This window comes from Protopterus annectens, chromosome 16.part0 (assembly GCF_019279795.1).
Source record: "Protopterus annectens isolate FY-2018-M chromosome 16.part0, PAN1.0, whole genome shotgun sequence".
Lineage (NCBI taxonomy): Eukaryota > Metazoa > Chordata > Ceratodontiformes > Protopteridae > Protopterus > Protopterus annectens.
This window is the reverse complement of record NC_056750.1, coordinates 370,460,936-370,482,692: the sequence shown is the minus strand read 5'-3', so window position 1 is coordinate 370,482,692 and position 21,757 is coordinate 370,460,936. Positions and strand designations below refer to the sequence as shown.

Sequence of the window (21,757 nt, the reverse complement as noted above, 5' to 3'; positions counted from 1 at the left end):
AGTCCAGGGAGGTCCGTCTCAGGTCATTCACACCAGCATGGACAATGACTGAGTCATATTTGTACTTGCCTTGGAGTGACCTGAGTGCTTGTGTTATGTGGCGGATCCTAGCGCCTGACAGGCAGGTCACCATGACCTTCTCCTTGTTCAGCCTGGTGAGCGGGACATCAGTGTGCCTGACGATAGAGTCACCTATTACAAGTGTATCAGGTGTGTTGTTTAGCCTTAAGGGCTGTGACTGTTCGGCACACTGGCTTTGTGAGCTATGCGTTGCACGTGTTTTGTTTTGGGGTAGCGGTTGCTTGGGTGTCTGCTTTGGAGGTCTCTGCTGCTTAGGCAGATTTTTATTTAGAGCCTCCGAGTATGTTTTTGTGTGTTTATGTGTTTGGTTTGCTGTCGTGGTAGGTCTCTGTGAGACTGGAATTGTAGTGAGTGTGGTTTCCTTCTCCTCCTGACTGGTTACGCCAGTACTGAGTTGAGAGAGCTTAGCCTCCACTTCTAATCACCAAATCCTAGTCTTTACCTACTTCTTCTACCCTCTACTTCACTCTTCTACTAGTTCACCTAGATCTGACCGACCTAATCACTAACATCATGGATGGGCAATTTCCTTCAGTTTCCTCAGCCAACCTGGTAGACATAGGCATCCTAAAGCAATGCAGAAATTGCTTCATGTACACTGACAATGCTCTTCTGCTAGCTTCTACAAATACAATTTGTGAGATATGCACCTGTACTAAAAACCTAGAAGCCAAGCCATCTTGTGTACCAGTCAGTATCTCTGACATTGAGCAAGTTGTCAGCACACATATCACACCTCCTATGCCTATCAAACCACAACACACAAACCCACATATATGGAGGTCCTCTCTAAAACCCTACGAAAACATCTGAGATGGAAACACATCATCCAAAACACATCTGAAATGGGAACACACCATCCAAAACACATCCACTGCAAATCAACGTACACACAACAGTGCACACACCAGAGTCTCACCCAACAAGCTCCTAAGGCAAAATGCAAAACCTAACATCTTAGTCATAGGAGACTCTATTGTGAGACACACACAGATGTCCCTCTTTATTAGGTTAGATAAGAAAAAAATCACTGTCAGTTGTCTGTCAGGTGCCAGGATCCGCCATATCACACACACATTCAAGTCACTCAACAAGTACTGTTATGACTCTGCCATAGTCCATGTTGCTGTGAATGGCTAGAGACATACCTCACTGGACTATAAGAAGCGAGACATGAATGAGTTGTCTGAATATGTGTCCCTAGCATTGAGCAGCATTTTAGCTTTACCTAGAATGATGCCACAATACAAACAAAAATGATTGACTTCAACAGTTGGCTAAGTTTCTGGTATCATTCTAAGGGGATCCAATACCTGTCAGCCTGGGATGACATGCTAGACAGACCTCAATACTGTGCCAGATATGGCCTTCATCTGTCACCCCTGGGATTTTGGTTACTGGCTAAGGTTCTTGCCACTCACATAGTGCCTTTTTTAGGCAATGTCACAGCAACAAAATTTCCAATGTAAAATTACCATCCAAAACCAAACACAAGGTTATGCTGCTAAATGCTAGGAGGCTAAACCTGAAGTTGCACACATTGGAAGAAGTAGTCATCCTGCATATTATCACATCAATAACATTACCCTGAGCACACAATCTGTAGTGAGGGATCTCAACACACAGGTTGACAGCAACCTGCCTTTTGACAACCATGTCTGAACAGTAGTAAAAAGGGCATTCTATATTGCCCACCTCATATATAATGGTATTGTCTCCAGAAAAGTAGAGGTCATAGTCCCACTGTATTCCTCTCTCATCAGACCACTAATAGAATATAATGTCCCCTTTGGTATGTACCTCTCTAGACACCTGCAGCAACTGGACAGACCACAGAGGTTCCTCACAAAAAAGTACAGGGCCTTCAGCACGTCTTATGTGGACAGATTGAAATCTCTGTCACTTTATTCCATTTTGTACAGACTGCTCAGAGGTGACCTGTGCCTTGCTTATAAAGCAATCTCTGTTCCTGCCTTACTGGAAACGCTGCATATCCACAAGTCTAATGGCAATCATGTCACTCGATCTAAGGACATTAACCTGGTATGTGACAAATACTAACCACTCCCCCTAACTTCCCCAATCAAGAATTAGCCTCCATCTTCCAGTCACACCTCAGTTAAACAATCACACTATTTGTAACACTTCCCCTTCTCCTCACACAACTTAATTGCAACAGTCCTTAATCACACTATTCCCACCACACTATATCAACACCCCTCTTTCCCTATATCTTCATCATACCATCCAGGTAACCTACTTTTTAAAAAGAATACACACCATGTTCTTTCTCCTGCCCGCATTCTATACCCTACTGCTATCTGCATACTATCTAACATCCTACAGTCACCTACAGATACAACATATCTATAGCCCCACACTATATTATACTAATACTATCCACCCCTCACTCTCCTACCTTGCCATCTCCTCCTAAATCTGCAATCACACACCTATCGCATACTTCCACTTCAAACATGTCATTGTCAGTAATACTACTAACCACTTCAGCAAACAACTTCAAATACTCTCCAAACTTTCATACAAACATGCATGTGCATTATCACAGATTCTCCGTGGTGGTGATGTACACCCCAATCCTGGGCCACATACTGCACAACATACCATTCATGGCTACCATTCCACCCCTTCCTCATATTAAAACTGCAGACCTTCTCATTCTTAATATGAACCTTAGAAGCCTAATTAACAAGATCATAGACTTTCATGCAGTCATTGCACAGTACTCACCAGACATTCTTATAGCAACAGAAACTTGACTAAAACCTCATATAAGAGACCCAGACATACTCCCACAAGGTTATAGGGTACCCAGGTTAGACAGGATCAGGAAGAAGGGTGGTGGGGTTACAATCTTCCACAAAGATAACCAAAGCATAGGCTACCTACCCATCAAATACCCTTATGATAAAAATTTTGAAGTTCTAGTAACACGGCTCAGAATCAACCCAAAGAAAAATATTACCATAATAGCCACTTACATACCTCCCAAGAATACTTCTACTGTCACTGAGGAACTCATAGCCTGGACAGCCTCCACCTACACCCATGAAACTATTATTACAGGTATCTTCAACTTAGACTGGAACACTTACACTGGTGATAACCCCTCTACCTTCATAAATCTACATGGTTTTTCCCAAACAATCCAGTTTCCCACATGAATAGATAAACATATCAAAAGGGAATCTATCTTAGACTGGTCCCTTATCAACAGTACCACCCACAACTATCTCTCCGGATGCCTTCTAAATAATTTAAGTGACCTTAGACCTACCTACTTAATCTTCATCAGCTCAACTCACCCAGAACCATAGTTTACAAAGTCGTACGAAATACCAAAAACTTCTCCAATGAAACATTCCTTGACCTGCTCAATAAATGCAACTGGGCACCACTCCATCTCCACTTGACCAGGCCATAACATACTTCAATGACACATTTCTAGCTATTCTAAATAGCTTAGCACCAACTCATACATGTGTTAAAAATAAGAGACTGTCCTGGATATCAAAAGAAACCATTAAACTTCAAAAACTAAGGGACAAAACCTGGTATCAACAGCAAAAAACAAAAGACAATAAAACTCTGCTAGCATACCAGCAGCTCCGCAATCAAACAAAAAAAACCCCAACTCAAACTAGGCAAAAAAAAATATTTTACAACCATGCAAAACAAATATGAAAACAATCCCAAAAAGTTCTCGCAAGCAATTAACTCACTCCTCCACCCAGGTAAAGCTAAAACTCCAGAACCAACAACCAATGCGTGAGTATTACCTCACAAATTAACACCTACTTTATAAACACCATCGTCTCCTTAGTTACAGGGAACAATTCCACCCCTCTGTCTCTTCCACCTAATGTGGACACTAACAACTTTTTTGACCTCAAACCTATCCCAACTAACACCATAAGAACAATGCTGAAAAAACTAAAACCTTCTTCCTTAGCAGCTTGACCAACTCCTCAATGAGTACCTCAAACTGTCAGCTGATTGCCATATCTCTGCCTGTCTCCATTCTGGTAAATAGGTCTATAGCAGAACAATATGTCCCAAAATTATGGAAAATTTCCTGCATCACCCCTCTGCATAAAGGAGGAACATCAACAGAATTAAACAATTACAGACCCATAGCCATCCTTTCCTCCTGTGTCAAAATTCTGTTAAAATGTATCCACACTCAATTACTACAATACATGTTATCTCACAACCTTATCTTTCCCTCCCAACATGGTTTCAGACCAAAACATAGCACCACCACAACCCTAATTAATTTCTCTAGCACCATCAACCATCTGAGAAATTCAAACCTGCAAGTAGCATCAATCTTCTTAGATATGTCAAAAGCATTTGACACCATCTCCCATCAGAAACTCCTTGGTACTCTTGCCTCACTAAACGTATCAAAGACTTCCCTCTCCTGGTTCTTAAGCTATCTTTCTGACAGACAACAAGCAGTACGATGGAAATCCGAACTCTCACCACTTCTTCCTGTCTCGGTTGGAGTCCACCAAGGGTCCATACGAAGACCCCTTCTTTTCACCATCTCCTCTAATGATCTAGCCTCATCCATAACACATGTTAAAGTAGTTCAGTATGCAGATGATTCACCTTTAATCTGCTCGGCAGGTACCTTACCAGACCTCCAAATAGTAGCCCAACAAGCTTTTAATAATACAGAAACACATCTAAGTAAATAACAGCTAATCCTCAACCCCAAAAAGACACAGTTAATGTTATTTACCAGTAGCAAACAATCACCAACCACCCCTCCTTTCACTATTCTCTCAGCAAACAACACAGTCATCTAACTAGTTCAGCATACAAAACTCCTTGGAGTGACAACTGACAACAAACTCAGATTTGACCAACACATAGCCACCACAATTAAGAAATTTCACATCAAACTTGGCTCACTTTACAGAAGCAAGCCATTCCTCACTGATAATACCAGACAAGCCATATCCAGAACCTTCCTGCTCTCTACACCCCTATATACTTTCCCCCTCTTTACCAACTTAAAAAAATCAGATAACCAAATTGGAAACTTGCTACAACAAAATAGCTCATTTTGCAGCCAACCTTCCCCACCAAATCCACAATTGTATTGCTCTACATAAATTAAATTGTTTCAAGCTACCTAACCTTCTTCATCTCTACCAACTTAAATTCACACACAATATCATCTTCCATTTTAACAGTTGCCTATTCCTCAAGGAACTTGTTTCCTACTCATGCCTACAAAGTCTAAGATCTGCAGACAGAAACTTTCTCACAGTAAACAAAGCTAACAACACTCATGGTGAAGCCCTATTTTCAAATCACATAACCAAATTATGGAACTCTCTACCCCACACCCTCCAAAACACAGCTGAATCTACCAGTTTTATACAACTACTATTTGAACATCTATCCAAGAACTGGCATTGCTCTGTACCAAACCTGACTGACAAGATATCTATAACTCTCTCAACACACTGTCCACTCCTTATCCCATTTTGTCCCTCTCCTCAGTGTTAATTACTACTCAAAAAAAAAAAAAAAAATATATATATATATATATATATATATATATATATATATATATAAAGGAAATCTCATTTGGTCATAACTATTTAATATGTACACACTATTAACTATTTTTTCTCACAGTGATCTTCACTGAAATGCTTGTGTTTTTTCTTTTTGAACCTGTATCTACTAGAAAGCTGTACTGAATACTACTTTGTATAGACTAACTAGATGATGTGTATTCTCCATCTTACTGTATTGTATGCTGTTGTAATTACTGTATATTGCTTATATTTCTGTGGAGCTTTTCTCCCCGGGCCTCCACTGAAAATGGGCTTCTGGCCCAGTCGGACTTTCCTGGTAAACAAATGTAAATAAATAAATTAATAAATAAATAATTGGAAGTTATCGGAGGGACTGATTTGTATCTCAAGAGGCTGCCTCTCCTCTTGAACAAGCTTCCTAATCATGTCAAACTAAGCCCCTCATTGACCCTATTTAAGAGTAATCTGAATAATTGGTTGAGTAATCATAAATTTACCCCAGGGGTACCACCTACATCCCTACTAGAAAGGAGAAATAGGTGCTGAGTTAAGAATCTACTCTTATGAGACACTTTTGGTACTGGGTATTAACTTGGCTAGGCTTGTAAGGGCCCCTAGGCCCATTAGCCTTAGTAAACTCCTATGATCCTATGATCCTGTAAAATGGGTTTTGGTTAATGGCTAAAGCTGTATGGGTGGTAATGGTTAGCCAAGTAACAACCTATAAAACTATGTCTATATTTGTGTGTGTGTGTGTGTGTGTGTGTGTGTGTGTGTGTGTGTGTGTGTGTGTGTGTGTGTGTCGGGGGGGGTCAATGGCAATGCAATGATTGGGGCGCCAATGTTAACTACCATAGGAAAGTGATGATTTGCACATGTAGAAGTTAACAGCAATTCAGAGACATACAATTAGCCAATAATGACATTGCTCCTCATTGCAGATGACATGTTACTGAATCGCAAATGACCACATCATGGAAACAGCCCTTTTGACAGTTGTTCTTACTACCAGCCCTGGGGTTATTTCTGAAATACCTGGTGTTTGTTTGGGTTATACAGGTGTGACTGTTAATTTAATAAAATATTTACTTAGGAAACCCTTCATTGTTGTAATACTGTTTGCTTCAGTAACTAGATCTCATTCCAGAATAGTTATAAGAAATATTACAATGATATCCGACTGCTGTTTGGCTGGACAATGTGACTCATACCATAGTTATTACTAATTGCTTGACTGCTACTCCTAGGTACATTTTAATATGTAGCTTTTCTAGTATTTTTTAGCAGGTGAGGAATGGCACTTAGGGCAGAAAAGACTAGCTGAATGAAGTTAAAAAGTGGGAGGGACAAAAAAATGCACAGGATGAAAGGATCAGTGCAGGCAGGATTGATGAGGGTATGAGGCTGGAGTGAAGTCCTTGAAGTGTGGTACAGTAGTTTAGCTCAGTGAGATTTTCAGTGACACCATGGACACTTCAGGAGAGAACTCCTGGAGTTAAACAAGAGTATGGTGCCTATTCATTTGAGAAAATGCAGAGTGGGAGTGCAAGGAAGAGGGTAACATGACAGGACAGCATCAAAAAAATGACAGAGGTAGGAAGAAGCCAAGAAAACTTGCAAAGATTGTCACAAGATTAGAAGTAAGTGAAACAACACACTGTGAAAAAGAAGTTAGGAAAAGCATTCAGGAAAAAGGTGGCAAGGGGAAGGAAGAGAACATGGTAGAACAGGAGTGACAAATGTTAAAAGATGGGCCAAGTCAGATGTAGCCATGCAGGAGCTGGTATGATATGGAGATGTGTGAGAGCAGGAGAGATGTGGTCAGGAAGAGACGGTTAAATGATGTATGGCTGTCTTTTTGAAGCAGCTGTGGGTTTCTCCTTTTTCCTGCTACTGAGTGCCCCATGATTCACTGGGACAGCACAACAGAAAGTTCGCAGTGCCGATTTAAACATAATAATGGAAGTGGATTGCCACAGTTGGACTTGTACAATTGAAAAAGTACTGGAGCATGAGTTAAAGTTTTTTTTTTTATTTCTTCTTTATTGTGTATCCTGGCAGGTAAATTAAATGTTCAACTCTAGCAGTGCCATGTGAAGACCTCTCAGCTGCCCATAATTTTGCCTCCTCTGGTAATTAACAGAATGAAAGCACTTGTATAAAAGAAAAGAATTACTGTCAGTCAGCAATGCTAGACATTAGCATTTCATATTTATCATTGTTCATAAAATGCATTGTATTGCAAAACTGATGCTCTACTGACATAGTATATCATTCAGGAAATGCTTATTGTTGAATGCAACAGCTCCTTTTCTAATAACTTTTTAAGTGCAGTAGAATAATATTTTAAACTTTTACTTGATGTTTTCCCTTTGTTCTTCTGTTATTTTGGCTTTATCTCTGATCGCTGAGCAAACAAGTTGAGCTGTATGTGTAGTTTCCTCTTAGGCAACTCATGCCTCTTAACTGTTCTTGGTGCTGCAGAAGGTCCCACCTTTTGTCTTGTAACTGTTGTTGTTTGCTCATCACTGTGGCTTTGCAGAATTAATGTAATTTTGTGAAGCAACTTGGAGCACTTTAATGTGTAACACCTATTAGTGTGGAACAAAGTAAACTGCATCACCCTACCATCAGTTTTATCCCAATCAGCTGTCTACAGTACCACAGAAGTGGTCCTATTTGCTGGGTGGGAGTGGGGACTGTCTGTGTATCAAAATAACCGACTCTTATTGTCATTTGCTCAGGTTACACAGTTAATAATCTGACTTTGCGCTATCAGTGTATAGTTATGTGAGGCAAGACGGGCTATTTTATTGTGATTATTGTGTGTTTTTATGAATCAAACTTGAAATAGATTACTGTTACTATTATTGTTTGTTTCATACTACAGTTGTGCAGTTTGAGGTGTACATAACCAATAAAGTGGTTGTAAACTGGTGGGTACAGAGACCATCTGTAGATAAAAGTGGCTTACACCTGCTGTTGCTTGGTTATTGCATTTCAGAAGTATTTTTAAACAATGCAAAATACTTTTTGTTGAAATCACTGTGAAACTGATATACCGTGTGTGAGTGTGTACATGCACGTGTGTACTTTTTGTGGGGGGGTTGCAGCATTACTAACAGCAGTAAGCTGCCTATAATGTTTTTCACTTTACATCATAGACATCAGCAATGCACACAGTAAGTGATTATTTTTGGTGGTATGGCAGGAGCAGGATGTGTGTGAAAGCAATTGCTCACTGGCACAGTAGTGTGTGCAGTGAGTGGCATTTCCATCTCACACTGCTTGGCTGTGGTTGTGTTATTGGATATTGTTTCTTCCTTGTGGAATCGACATGTCCTCCCTGTCTCTTTGTGGATTTATCCCTGTGCTTTGATTTTCTCCAACACCCCAACGACATGCAGTAGTTATTAACATTCTTCCAATCTGCCTATAGCTAAGTGTGTTCTGAGTGTGTAAGGGAAAAAATGCCACCAAGTTTTAAATGTGAGCACACAGAACATTGCTGGATAGAGTATAAAGAAAGTAACAAGTCATACTTCAAAAATAAGACATAAATGCATCACAGAACATTTAGACTGTAAGAGCTTCTGTGGGAACTAGTGGAACCCCATATCATAGATTCTGACACAGGCTTTGTAGTGGCTTCTGCCCTGAATCCCACCTTGTCAAAAGTCGACCATGCAAACAGCTGTGGATTGAAATTTGCTGCAGCTTGTGTGGGGGGTTGGGGTTGGTGTACTCATTATCTTGACAACAGGTGAGCTGGTTAGCCTTGTTAAGAAGGCCTGGGAAAGTGAAGACAGTAGTTTAATTTAGTTTCTTAAGTGATGTTTTGATGGGACTGGAGAGTTGGGAGAAAATGTATGCTAGCAAATTTCACTTCTATCTGGAAAAATGTTCAAGGCCACTGACATTTAAGAACACTCACACACAGTTTGCATTATTAAATAAATGCAAATCTGATAGTTCCCCGAACAGTGTGTATATGTATAGGGGGATCATAGTTTGAAAAAAAAATGAGTCTATTAAATAAGTTGTTGCAAGGGTTAAACTTTTGTAGTTGCACAACCTTAACAAAGAGAGGGGTAACAATATTAAAACATAAATAGTAAAAACCCCAACTATTTTCTGACTCATATCGCCTATTTACAGGCGATCTCTGCTTGACTTACAATGTCTGACCCAGCTATGTTAGAAATGCTACATCTAAAGAAATCCCAATCCCTGTGCACCACATGCTCCATAGACCTCAACCTCCTTACCACAATCAACAGAACATGCTGGAGGGACAGGTTCATAACCCAGAGACTGCCCATGCTATGGAACAGACTTCCCATACATGTCAAACAGAGCACCTTACTGGCCCTCTTCAAGAGAAATCTTGATGAATGGATGGGAAATAGAAAATTCACCCCGGGGATCACTCCAGTGACTCTACTCGACAGAAGCACTGGGAACTAAGGTCAGGTGACACAATGCAGGGTAATCCTATGGGCTAGGCTTGTAAAGGCTCCAGGGCCATTAGTCTAGTACACACCTATGAACCTAAACCTCTTGGAGGAGTTGTGGAATAATGTACCTCACAAACAATGTGGCTAATAAACTTGTATGCCCCTTTTAATGATGAGGTTGCAACCTGGAATGAAATAAGGGCAGAAATGAAGAAGCATATTCAGCAGAAAGATTGCATTGTCCTGGGGGTGACTTTAATACTACAGTACATCCCTTGTTATACTATCTACCTGCAAGGATAAATAGGACTCCTCACACATCTACCCTGCTGGAACCACTCAGCACAGAATAGGGGTTGGAAGTTAGTACTTTATGAGTCTGTAAAGCTCTTCTTCACAACATAAAGGTTTTATAGCCATGGATTAGATTACCAGAATGGATGTTTGAGATGGGAACTTTGGAAGCATTCAGGAAGTCACTGAACAGTGAAGAAAGGGTGAATGGAAAGGAGGAAGAATGTTAAACATCTCTTTCAGCCATCGGGCAGATGAAAAACAACCATACTGTTTTTTTTGTTTATTTTTTTTTAGGATATTTTCTACTGTGACTGAGCAAAATGTCTGCTTATGACTTAAGGAGGAATATCTGCACATATCGGCAATTATTCCCCTTCTTTTGTGAGAACTGTAAATTCTGACTGGTGTTCTAGCTGTGATCAACAAAGGTCATTAGTAAGTCACTGAAGTGGCTACTACAAGACAATTTTAGCAGGCCTTTAGATTGTTTCATTTTCATTCTGTTTTGCATTGTCTAAGAAGTACAATTGTCCTTGTCCCCAAATTCATTTCTATAAACAGTAAGTTTTCACTGGAGGAAACTACTTTTTTCCTCCTGTTTTCGCAATCCTCTTGTAACGAGTTTGCTCTTTCCTCATACACCGATGATGCCTCTTCAGATGTACCAACAAGTTTGTCACAAACATAATGGTATCTTATTTTTTTTGAGAAGGTTATGGCTTTACCATCTGCTTCAACATGGTCAGTCTGTCAGTAGTTTTCATATGTTCTACACTAGTAGTGCCACTTTGATGAAGTAATTTTCATCTGGTGAAGAACTCTGAAACTCACTTAGTTCAGCCTAAATCCTGTCGCTCTGTGGTCTCAGCCTATCACGACTGGTATATTGGAAAAGGTATAATGCTGACCCTAGAGGCTGAGACTGGGAATCCAGGTTAGAATTTAAGGAATTCTGCGGTGGTGGTGCTGCGGTAGCATTGTCGCCTCACAGTTAGACTTTGCCCGTTCAATTCTCAGTTAGAGCGTCTTCTGTGTGGCGACATGCGTGAATGGGCGTTCCTTCGTTGAAGGTTATGCGTTAGGTCCGGCAAGCCAGCACGTAAAACTCTACTGCCAATCATTAGCGGACCGGAGTTCCGCTGTGGCGACCCCTAACCGGGAAAAGCCGAAAGACACAAACAAACAAACTTTGGCAACTTAAATGCCATTAATCCACCCGGTTTGAATGAGTTGGTTTCTATAGATTCTGCATTAAGACGGCTGTCAGCAAAACTATAAGCATCAATTATGGGTAATATAAACATATTTATTAAGGCTTTATTAATATTGTTCAATTAATCAATTTGGATGATTTTATTATTATTATGCCTTTGGCTATTTTCAATGTGTCATAAAGAAAGTCATATTATAAACATTTTGTATATATACCTATTACTGTGAATAGGTTGTAATTTATTTGATCATTCATTATTGTTTATTAATAGCAACAAAAAAGTTTACACTGTGCCGTTAAGGCTTTGGTATTTAAGGAAATAATGTAATTAAGTTTATGATTCTGATGAAGTTCCAGATCATGGAACGAAAGTGTTAAATCCATTATTAAAAGTTTTTTTTTTTTTTTATACAGTCTGGTTCTGTGGCACTTTACCTTCTTACTGATTATGTTGTGAAATGTACTGTTCGCTCATCCAGTTGGACTTCCTGCATACCCACTACAGGTTCTTCCGCATAGGCACCGAAATAGATCAATAGTAGCATAGATGCCTCCAGTGCCACAGCCAGCACATACTAGTATAGCACCTCCCAGTCATTGTCACTGAATACAGAACAAAGCCCAAGTCATACTCATAGCTCTGCCAGTATGGCTGTTAGCCTAAGACTCATATTCATCAGTCCACTCTGGCCTCCGAATTCCATGTAAGAAACATAACACCTGGTACAGAAGGTCATACTTTTCAAACTTGTAGCTCAATAATTCTGTACAATGTGAAAAATAACAAGTGAGGGGGCAAATTGCCAAAATGAGGGACAGATTTTAAATATTCCTGATATAAACCTAGAAAGTAACTAAAATAACAGGATTTGTATTAAGATGCATTTTTTGAAGGATATGAAATCTGAAACTCAAATGTCTTTATTTATTGATGCCAATCTTCAGTGATTTGCAAGGAAAAATATAAATTTTATGTGGAATAGGTCAAAAATATAGGACAGAAATATGGACATTCTGTAAAATTCGTGACACTTGTAGAAGTATGCCGGTTCTTAATTAATTACTGACCAATAATATATGATGATACACCACTATTACTATAAGACTTCCATATCTAATATGCATTTCCCTCCTATACTACAAGTCCCTTATTTCTAACCCTAAATTTACACGTAGATATACAATAACCTCACCATTCTGTTCTGTGCACAATACGCATGGCCGCTAGTCCTGCTGGTCCCTAGTGACCATTATTATTATATACACCACTGCTGCCACCCCAGCCCGCATCCCACTGCAGCTCCCCCACTTAGAGGTAATGCTACCACTGAATATTTTTCCTACAACTATTATCATCTGATAACCAGAGAGCAACTATAAAACCATATATATTAGAAATTGAAGCTTTGTTGTAAATCATTACTAGAAGAACACTTGAAGACAATGCATTGCAAAATGGTAGTAGGTCAGATGTAACCAGAGCAAAATGCTCAGTCAGTGTTTCACACTCTCATTTGTTTTATGATATTTATATCAGGCTATACAACAGTAAATGTACAATCCTCTAATCAAACTACTGCCAGTGGACCCAAAAAGTTTTAATTGCACTATAATTATACAAAACAACTCAGTCCGCTTCAGGTATTTTGTTTACCTGCATCACAAACATCTCAGAACTAATTAATACTATTAAAGCTGAGCTTCATTAATACCATCTATTTTTTTTACTTTTCAACATTATCATAAATATTTCACTCATAGTCACATTTATATGAGCACAAATGCATTTAAGTATTTAAATCAATCAGTCCATCTATCAATCATCCTCCTCATTTGATTTTTTATGCACATTGTCATCCATATTTACTTACCATAAGTAGTAAAAAGTAATACAATGAAAACCTGGAGAAACACTGACTTCATTCTGGTAACTCAGATGATGTGAGATCACTGGAGCAGAATATGTACACCTTTCTGTTCAGTGGTCTACTTATATATTCTGACAACAAAAGCTACACGCTCATCTTCTGTCATGGGTGGGATTATAGAACACATTATAATAAAAGATAATAGTCAAATGCTTCTTTTCTTCACAGCTATTTTTCAAAGCTAAATCATCTATTTACATGCAGAAAAGGAAGCCATTCTGGAAAAAGTCAAATACTTTATTATTCTTTGCCTACCATTCTCTTGTTTGCCTTTTGATAAGTAAAGTATGTGGTAGTAGCATTAGAACTCAGCAGAGAATTTAGCATTGTCTCAGCAAAGAACACATTTGTCTTAGATAACCCTGTCTAAGAGGCAGAGACATGAAAAAAAATTAGATAAGCTTTATGGTTTGCCTTCAGAATCTAATATTTTCAGACCACCAAACCTACTGATACTATTACCATAATAAAATAATCAGATGAGAGTTACACTATTTGAATTTACTCTCAGACAAGATCAGTTCTATTTAAACACGTTTCAAACCAGAAAAATATGAAGAACTCATTTCATGGGGGGGGGGGGGGTATTATGAAAATCCTTTGCAGTACAGGAGGAAGTGTTGTCTGACAACTTTGTACTCACTGTTAGAATGAAGGAGGATGGTGCTAGGTGTATTTTGCACTAATGATGGATACATTCAGGTAAGGTATAGAAACAAAATAACCACCTTTCCAAAAGCCAAGTTTATCAGGTAGCCTTCAGAACTACATCCAGGACATCTGTTCAGAAAAGCAGACATTCTGCCAGAAAATAACTGCTGCCTTTGCTATACTGTAATCATAACTTTGGCCAGTCACTGCTCATCTCCAACTTGGTTAAAATACTAGTGTTGCCAATGCACACACAGGGATCTGACAAGAGCAAACCAGGAGGGTGGTATATAGACTGGCAGCAAACTCCCACATAACAGCTGGAGCAAGTATTGGGGTATTGTTTACGGATACTGAATGGGTTGAGATGGTTATTACCCCTGATCATAACAAATGCTGAAGTTTAGTCATATCGAGTGTGACTTTCCCCCAAGTCATCTAATGAAGACATAATCTGAGGCAATTAGGTTTAGCTAGCAATGTGGGAGCCATCATCATATGGCAAATTAATTTGAAATGATACAGGATCCGTTAAGACATCAGGCTAACTGCTAGATAATTTAGATATGACTCGAGGAGTATGTCAAGACCCATACAGATTGTTCACCTGATAAATTAAAGACTAAGCTGCGTATACATTTTCTAACAGACTACAGAATGTCAGGACACATAAAAAGAATGTGAAGGCAGACGCAGTCAATGAAACCTCTCATTGATAATAGAAACATAATCAAAAGACAATTGACCATCAATTGGCTTTGATTCTGGTGTCATTCTAAGGGAGCACAATATTTTCTGTCTGTGAAGAGATGGCAGACTGTCCAAACTGCTTTGCCAAAGATAGCCTGCATCTCACCCAAAAGGCTTCTTTATATTGGATAAAACCCTGTCCACCTCAATTGTGCTTTTTTATGGAAAAACAGTCTTCTAAAAGCTTCCAACATAACTAAATAGAATCAGGACAGCATTAAGGTATTGCTGCTCAATGATATAGGCCTTAACAAAAAAACAAACCACACCCTACAAGCACTACTTGAAAAACAGATATTTGCATCATCACAGTCACCTTGTTCAAGACTAGTGAAAGTACTTCATCAGTTGATGGCGTCAATACCTATCATTCATACAGGCCCACCATAGTAGAATTAGTCACTAAAACTGGAGGGGTCTCCATATATTGAAAAAAAAAAAAAACTCACCTCCAGACTCATTATACAAGATAATGACTTAGAACTCCTCCATGTCCAACTTAGTACAAACAAAACCCTTTGTTACATCATAGCTATCTACATGACACCCCACTATGTCCACCTCAACTCATATATTCTACCTAAACAGAAAGGAGTTCCTATGTATTATTATTAAACCTATACTGCCTTATTGGGCCCAGAACTTTTTGGGTCTGGTTTCATTAAGTAAGTAGTCACCTAGTCACAACTAGTCACCACTCCCACAAGAGGGGACAACATATTAGACCTGATCATTACCAACATGGGGACTCTATGCTCCACACCAGAAGTATATCCCTCATTGGTAAGATCAGATCATAAATTAATTTCACTGGATGTCCACATCCTTACCCCACCCCCAGCCCAGAAAACCACAGTGAAAAACTTCTCAAAAGCGAACTTCTCACTTCTCAAAACCAAAGTGGAATCCTTCAAGGCCCCAGGGCCATTGGAAACTACGGCCCAAACTGCAGAATCCTATATAAACGCATTCTACGGACATTTCCAGGAATGCATGGATCATGCTATCCCAAACAAAACCAAGACCCAATCATCCAAAGGCAGGCGTCCAGTCTGGTGGACCCCTGCCATAAATAAACTGTACAACAGAAGGAGGAAGCTACTACATGATAGAGCAAAATCCCTAATAGGGAAGGCATCTCTGATCAGTACTAGCAAAAAATTACGATCCCTCATAAAATTCTCCAAGGCCAGCTTCGAGAGAAAAATTGCACAGAACACCAAAGACAATCATAAGGCTTTTTTCAGTTATGTTAGGAACCTGGGATGCAACTCCCAGACTTGTTCTGAGTTGATTCTAAATGTCAAAAAATACACTGAACCCACAGACATCGCCAATATCCTGGCAGACAGGTTCAGTGCAAACTTCTCCACCCCCTCCCCCCCAAAAGAGCAAGTATCTATCCCGGAAGAGGGCTGCCTCCCAAACATCTCTGATGCTCAGGTGAAGGCTGCCCTCTCCAAAGCAAAAAACACTGCTTCCATGGGACCAGATGGCGTCCCAGGTTGCGTCCTACATGAACTCCAAGAGGAACTAATCCCTCAAATAAAACAGCTATACAATCTCAGCCTCACTACAGGATATGTGCCCACAGAATGGCGTACAGCAACAGTGGTCCCACTCCACAAAGGTGGAGCCTCTATGGACCCTGGAAACTATTGCCCCATAAGCCTGACTAGCTTAGTCTGCAAGGCTATGGAGAGGATCATCATGGAGCTCATAAACAAAGACATTGGGGACATACAGACACTAGATCCTACCCAGTTCAGCTTTGTCAAGGGCAGATCCTGCCTTTTGAACCTGGTTGACTTCTTCGAAACAGTCACCAAAGCCATAGATGAATGGAAGATAGTCCACACAGCCTATCTGGACCTTGCAAAGGCATTTGACACAATACTCCACTCGGGCATCATAGATAAGCTATCCAGCTTAAATATAAACCCCTATGTCACAAGATGGGTCGCAAACTGGCTCAAAGACAGAACCCACAGAGTGAGAGTTGCTGGAGCCATGTCAGACTCGAAACCGGTCACAAGTGGCATCCCACAGGGTTCTGTCCTGGGACCACTCTTGTTCAGTATATACTTTTCCGAGGTACAGGCAAACATGGGAGGACTATGGCTCACCAAGTTCGCAGATGACTGCAAACTGGGCGCCATAATCGACTCTCCAGCTGACACAAACATCCTTCAAAAAGGTCTCACAGAGACAGATAACTGGTGCCAGCGCCATGGTTTAAAGCTAAATGCCAAAAAATGTATAGTCATACCCTTTGGCAAAAATAATGTGCCCACAAATTACCACATAGGCGGAAACCCACTAAGTACAGAGAAAGTTATTAGGGACCTGGGGACCCAAGTTGATAGCAATCTCTCCTTTAAAAACCACATTGCCAAAGTGGTTAGAAAGACCTTCTACATAGCCCACCTCATCACAAAGGGTTTCACATCTAGATAAAGAGAGGTAATCGTGCCCCTTTATTCATCCCTCATCAGGCCCATCATAGAATACAATGCCCCTTTTGGGATGTACCTTACCCGACACGTGCAGCAATTAGAAAGACCCCAAAAGTATCTCACCAAGAGGATCAAGGGTCTCAAACAGATGCCATATGCTGCTCGGTTAAAAAAACTCCAGCTCTACTCAGTTGCATACTGCCTACTTCGAGGTGATTTATGCCTGACATACAAAGCTATGTCAAATCCAGAATTAATGGACATGCTCCGCCTCGGTAAATCTAAATCCCTTAGAGCCACACGCTTGAGGGACTTGAACCTCAGCACAGAAATAAACAGAACTTGCTGGAGGGACAGGTTCATAACCCAGAGGCTCCCTTCGCTCTGGAATAGAATTCCAGTTCATGTGAGGCAGAGCACCTCACTGAATCTCTTCAAGAAGAATCTCGATAGGTGGATGGGGGATCGTAGGTTTGTCCCAGGGATTACCCCAATGTCACTATTAGACAGAGGCACAGTAAACTAAACCTTAAAAAGGGCACAGTATACTCAAATCAAGGGGTGGCGTAAGCCATACAGAATCGGGCTAGGCTTATATTTGCCCCAGGGTAGATAGCCTAGTATGAACGTATTAACCTATAAGTGACTTATCAGCTAATAATAGGCAGTACTAGAATGGTCAAGGAATTACTATAAAATGACACTAAGATTGTTAGTCTAGTGCCTCCTGCAGTGGGGATGTTAATGTTTGCTTGCCATTTATTATTCATATTTTCAAATTTATGGCCATATTTTCATAACTGAGAGACCTATATATTATTGAGGTGGATGGTGTAAAACACCAATATGGGAGACAGGAGAATTCACCGTCAGTGCTGGCTTATGTCACACTATATTGGAAATATTGCTAGCTGTTTGCTAGTAATTATGAAAATAAGCAATATTTCCATATGTACTTAATACTTCAAAAAACAAGTGACTTACACGCTGTTGCATGACATTAAGTGAAATCTTGGGTATTGTATGGGGGAAGGGATATGAATTTAACATGTGTACCGATAACACTTGTTTTACAGCACAATAAGCCACTCCCCTGCCTGATAAAAAGTATAATATATATATATATATATATATATATATATATATATATATATATATATTTAGAAAGCTTGTGAGGAAATTATTACTTTATTTTTGTTTTACTTAGGTTCATAGGTTCATACTAGGCTATCTGCCCTAGGGCATTTATAAGCGTAGCCAGAGTTGTGTGGCTTTCACCACCCCTTAGGTTGAAGAATACTATACCCATTAGTTTGCCGTGCCTCTGTCCAGCAGTGATACAGAGATGATCCCCGGGGTAAACCTACGATCTCCCATCCACTGGTCAAGATTCCTCTTGAACAGAGCCAGCGAGGTGCTCTGTCTCACATGGACCGGGATTCTGTTCCACAGTATAGGGAGTCTCTGGGTGATGAATCTGTCCCTCCAGCACGTCCTATTTATATCCGTGTTGAGGTTTAAGTCTCTTGCTCTTGTGGCTCTGGTGGATTTGGATTTTTTGAGGTGGAGCATGTCCATTAATTCCGGGTTGGACATGGCCTTGTATGTCAGGCACAGGTCACCTCTGAGCAGATGGTATGCGACTGAATAGAGCTGGAGTTTCTTCAGTCGGGCAGCATATGGCATATTTTGAGCCCCTTTATCCTTTTGGTGAGGAACTTTGGGGTCTTTCCAATTGCTGCAGGTGTCGGGTAAGATACATTCCGAATGGGGCATTGTACTCAATCATTGGTCTGATAAGTGAAGAGTACAGGGGAACAATGACCTCCCTTGATCTGGATGTGAATCCCTTCATAATCAGGTGGGCAATGTAGAAGGTCCTCCTAACCACTTTGGCAATGTGAGTGTCAAAAGAAAGGTTACTGTCAACTTGGGTCCCCAGGTCCCTGATAACCTCTTCTGTGCTTAATGGATTGCCACCTATGTGGTAACTTGGGGTTACCTTGTTTTTACCAAAGGGTATGACTATACATTTTTTGGCGTTTAGCTTAAGGCCATGGCTCTGGCACCAGTTATCCGTTTCTATGAGACCTCTCTGAAGGATATCTGTGTCTGATGGATTTTCAACTATGGCGCCCAGTTTGCAGTCATCTGCAAACTTTGCCAGCCACAATCCTCCTATGTTTGCCTGCACTTCTGAAAAGTAGATGCCGAACAAGAGAGTGCCCTGGACCGAGCCCTGTGGGACACCGCTTGTGACTGGCTTGGAGTCTGACATGGCACCAGCAACTCTAACCCTGTGGGTTCTGTCCTTGAACCAGTTTGCAACCCATCTTGTGACATTATGGGTTTACATTTAAGCTGGTGAGCTTTTCTAGGATACCCGAGTGGGGTATTGTGTCGAAAGCTTTTGCAAGGTCAAGGTAGGCTGTGTGAACTGCCTTACCCTCATCAATGGCCTTGATGACTGTTTCAAAAAAGTCGACCAAGTTCAAGAGGCATGATCTGCCCTTGACAAAGCCGAATTGGGTAGGATCCAATGTCTGTAGGTCCCCTATGTCTTTATTTATGAGTTCCATTATGATCCTCTCCATAGCTTTGCAGACCAGGCTTGTTAAGCTTATGGGGCGGTAATTACCAGGGTCCGTAGAAGCACTGCCTTTGTAGAGTGGGACCACAGTTGCCGTACACCACTCTTTGGGTACGTATCCTGTGGTAAGGCTAAGATTAAACAGCAGCCTTATGTGTGGGTTTAGTTCCTCATTGAGTTCGTGTAGCACACAGCCGGGGACACCATCCAGTCCCATTGATGCTGTGTTTTTAGCTTTAGAGAGAGCAGCTCTCACCTGGGCATTTGAGATGATTGGGAGGCTACACTCTGCTGGGATAGATATTTCTCCTTTTGGGGGTGAGGGAGGGGAGAAATTTGCACTGAACCTGTCTGCCAGTATGTTTGCAATGTCTGTGGGTTCAGTGATTTTTGTATCATTTTGGACTAATTTTGAGCATATCTGGAAGTTTCCACCCAGGTTTCTAACATAGCTAAAAAAGGCCTTATGATTGTCTTTTGAGTCCTTGGCGATTTTTCTCTCAAAGATGGCCTTGGATGATTTTATGAATGATCGTAGTTTTTTACTAGTATTGATCAGAGATGTCTTCCCTTTTAGGGATTTTGCTCTATCTTGTAGTAGCTTTATCCTCTTGTTGTAAAGTTTGTTTATGGCTGGGGTCCACCAGATCGGGTGCTTGCCTTTGGTGGAAAGGGTCTTGATTTTATTTGGGATTGCTTGATCCATGCAATCCTGGAGGTGCTCGTAGAAAGCATTTGTAAGGGATTCAGCAGCGTGGGTTGTGGTTTCCAATGGCTCAGGGGCCTTGAAGGATACCACACCAGTCTTAAGAAGTGTGAAGCTGGCTTTTGAGAAGTTCTTCACTGTGGTCTTTTTTGTTGGGGGTGGGGGCGGGATGTGTATCTCCAGTGAGATTAGTTTATGGTCTGATCTCACCAATGAGGGATATACTTCCGGTGTGGAGCATTTTGTCCCCATGTTTGTGATGATCAGGTCTAGTATATTTTCACCTCTTGTGGGAATGGTGACAAGTTGTTCCATAGCATTTGAGTTTATGAACTCCAGGAACCTTTGGGCTAGGGTATTGGGGCTTGAGGAATGTTCCCAGTCTATGTTTGGGTAGTTGAAGTCACCCAATATGATGGTGTTTGGAGAGACATTTATACTCTCCAGTGTCTTCAGGAAGGCTGTGTGGGGTTCCTGAGTTTGAGAGGGTGGCCTGTAGCATGCTACAAACTGTAGAGCAGTTTTGCCTATGGTTAATTGCACCTGAATGGTCTCTGATGCTTCATGAGTTGCCACCAGCCTGGAGGTGTGGGTATCCTTGATGAATATGGATACACCCCCTCCTTTTGTGGTACGGTCCGGGTTTTGGGGCCGGAAAGCATGATATGAGGTAAAACCTGATTGTGCCGGGGTGCTCTCAGGAGCCTTGAACCAGGTTTCAGTCACAGCACAGACATCAATGTTCTCCATACTGAGGAGGGCTTCGAGGGCATGCATCTTGAGATTTAGACTTCTGGCATTGAGCAGCATTACCCTTAGTTTTTTTCCATTATTGTTTTCTAGGGCCGTGGGTTTAGAATTTGAGCCTTGTATAAAAAAGGCACTATGGGGGTAGCAAGAGCCTTTGCCAATATCCAGAAACCCAGGGGTGACAGATGCAAGCCATCCCTTGAGAAGCAGCGTGGCTTGTCAAGCAGGTCATTCCAGGCAGACAGACATTGGATCCCCTTAGAATGACACCAGAAATTAAGCCAATTATTAAAACTGAT

At 40.8% G+C, this 21,757-nt stretch overlaps 1 protein-coding gene across 1 annotated transcript in view; it reads right to left on the bottom strand.

The window, feature by feature from the left end:
• LOC122790599 (pre-mRNA-splicing factor cwf15-like) overlaps positions 1–13,597 on the bottom strand; it is an 82,321-nt gene extending 68,724 nt beyond the window's left edge. Inside the window, exon 1 of the mRNA XM_044058126.1 lies at positions 13,499–13,597. Coding sequence (XP_043914061.1) covers positions 13,499–13,550 — 52 coding nt within the window. The 5' untranslated portion in view covers positions 13,551–13,597. The remainder of the gene's footprint in view (positions 1–13,498) is intronic.
• Between the last annotated feature and the right edge of the window lie 8,160 nt (positions 13,598–21,757).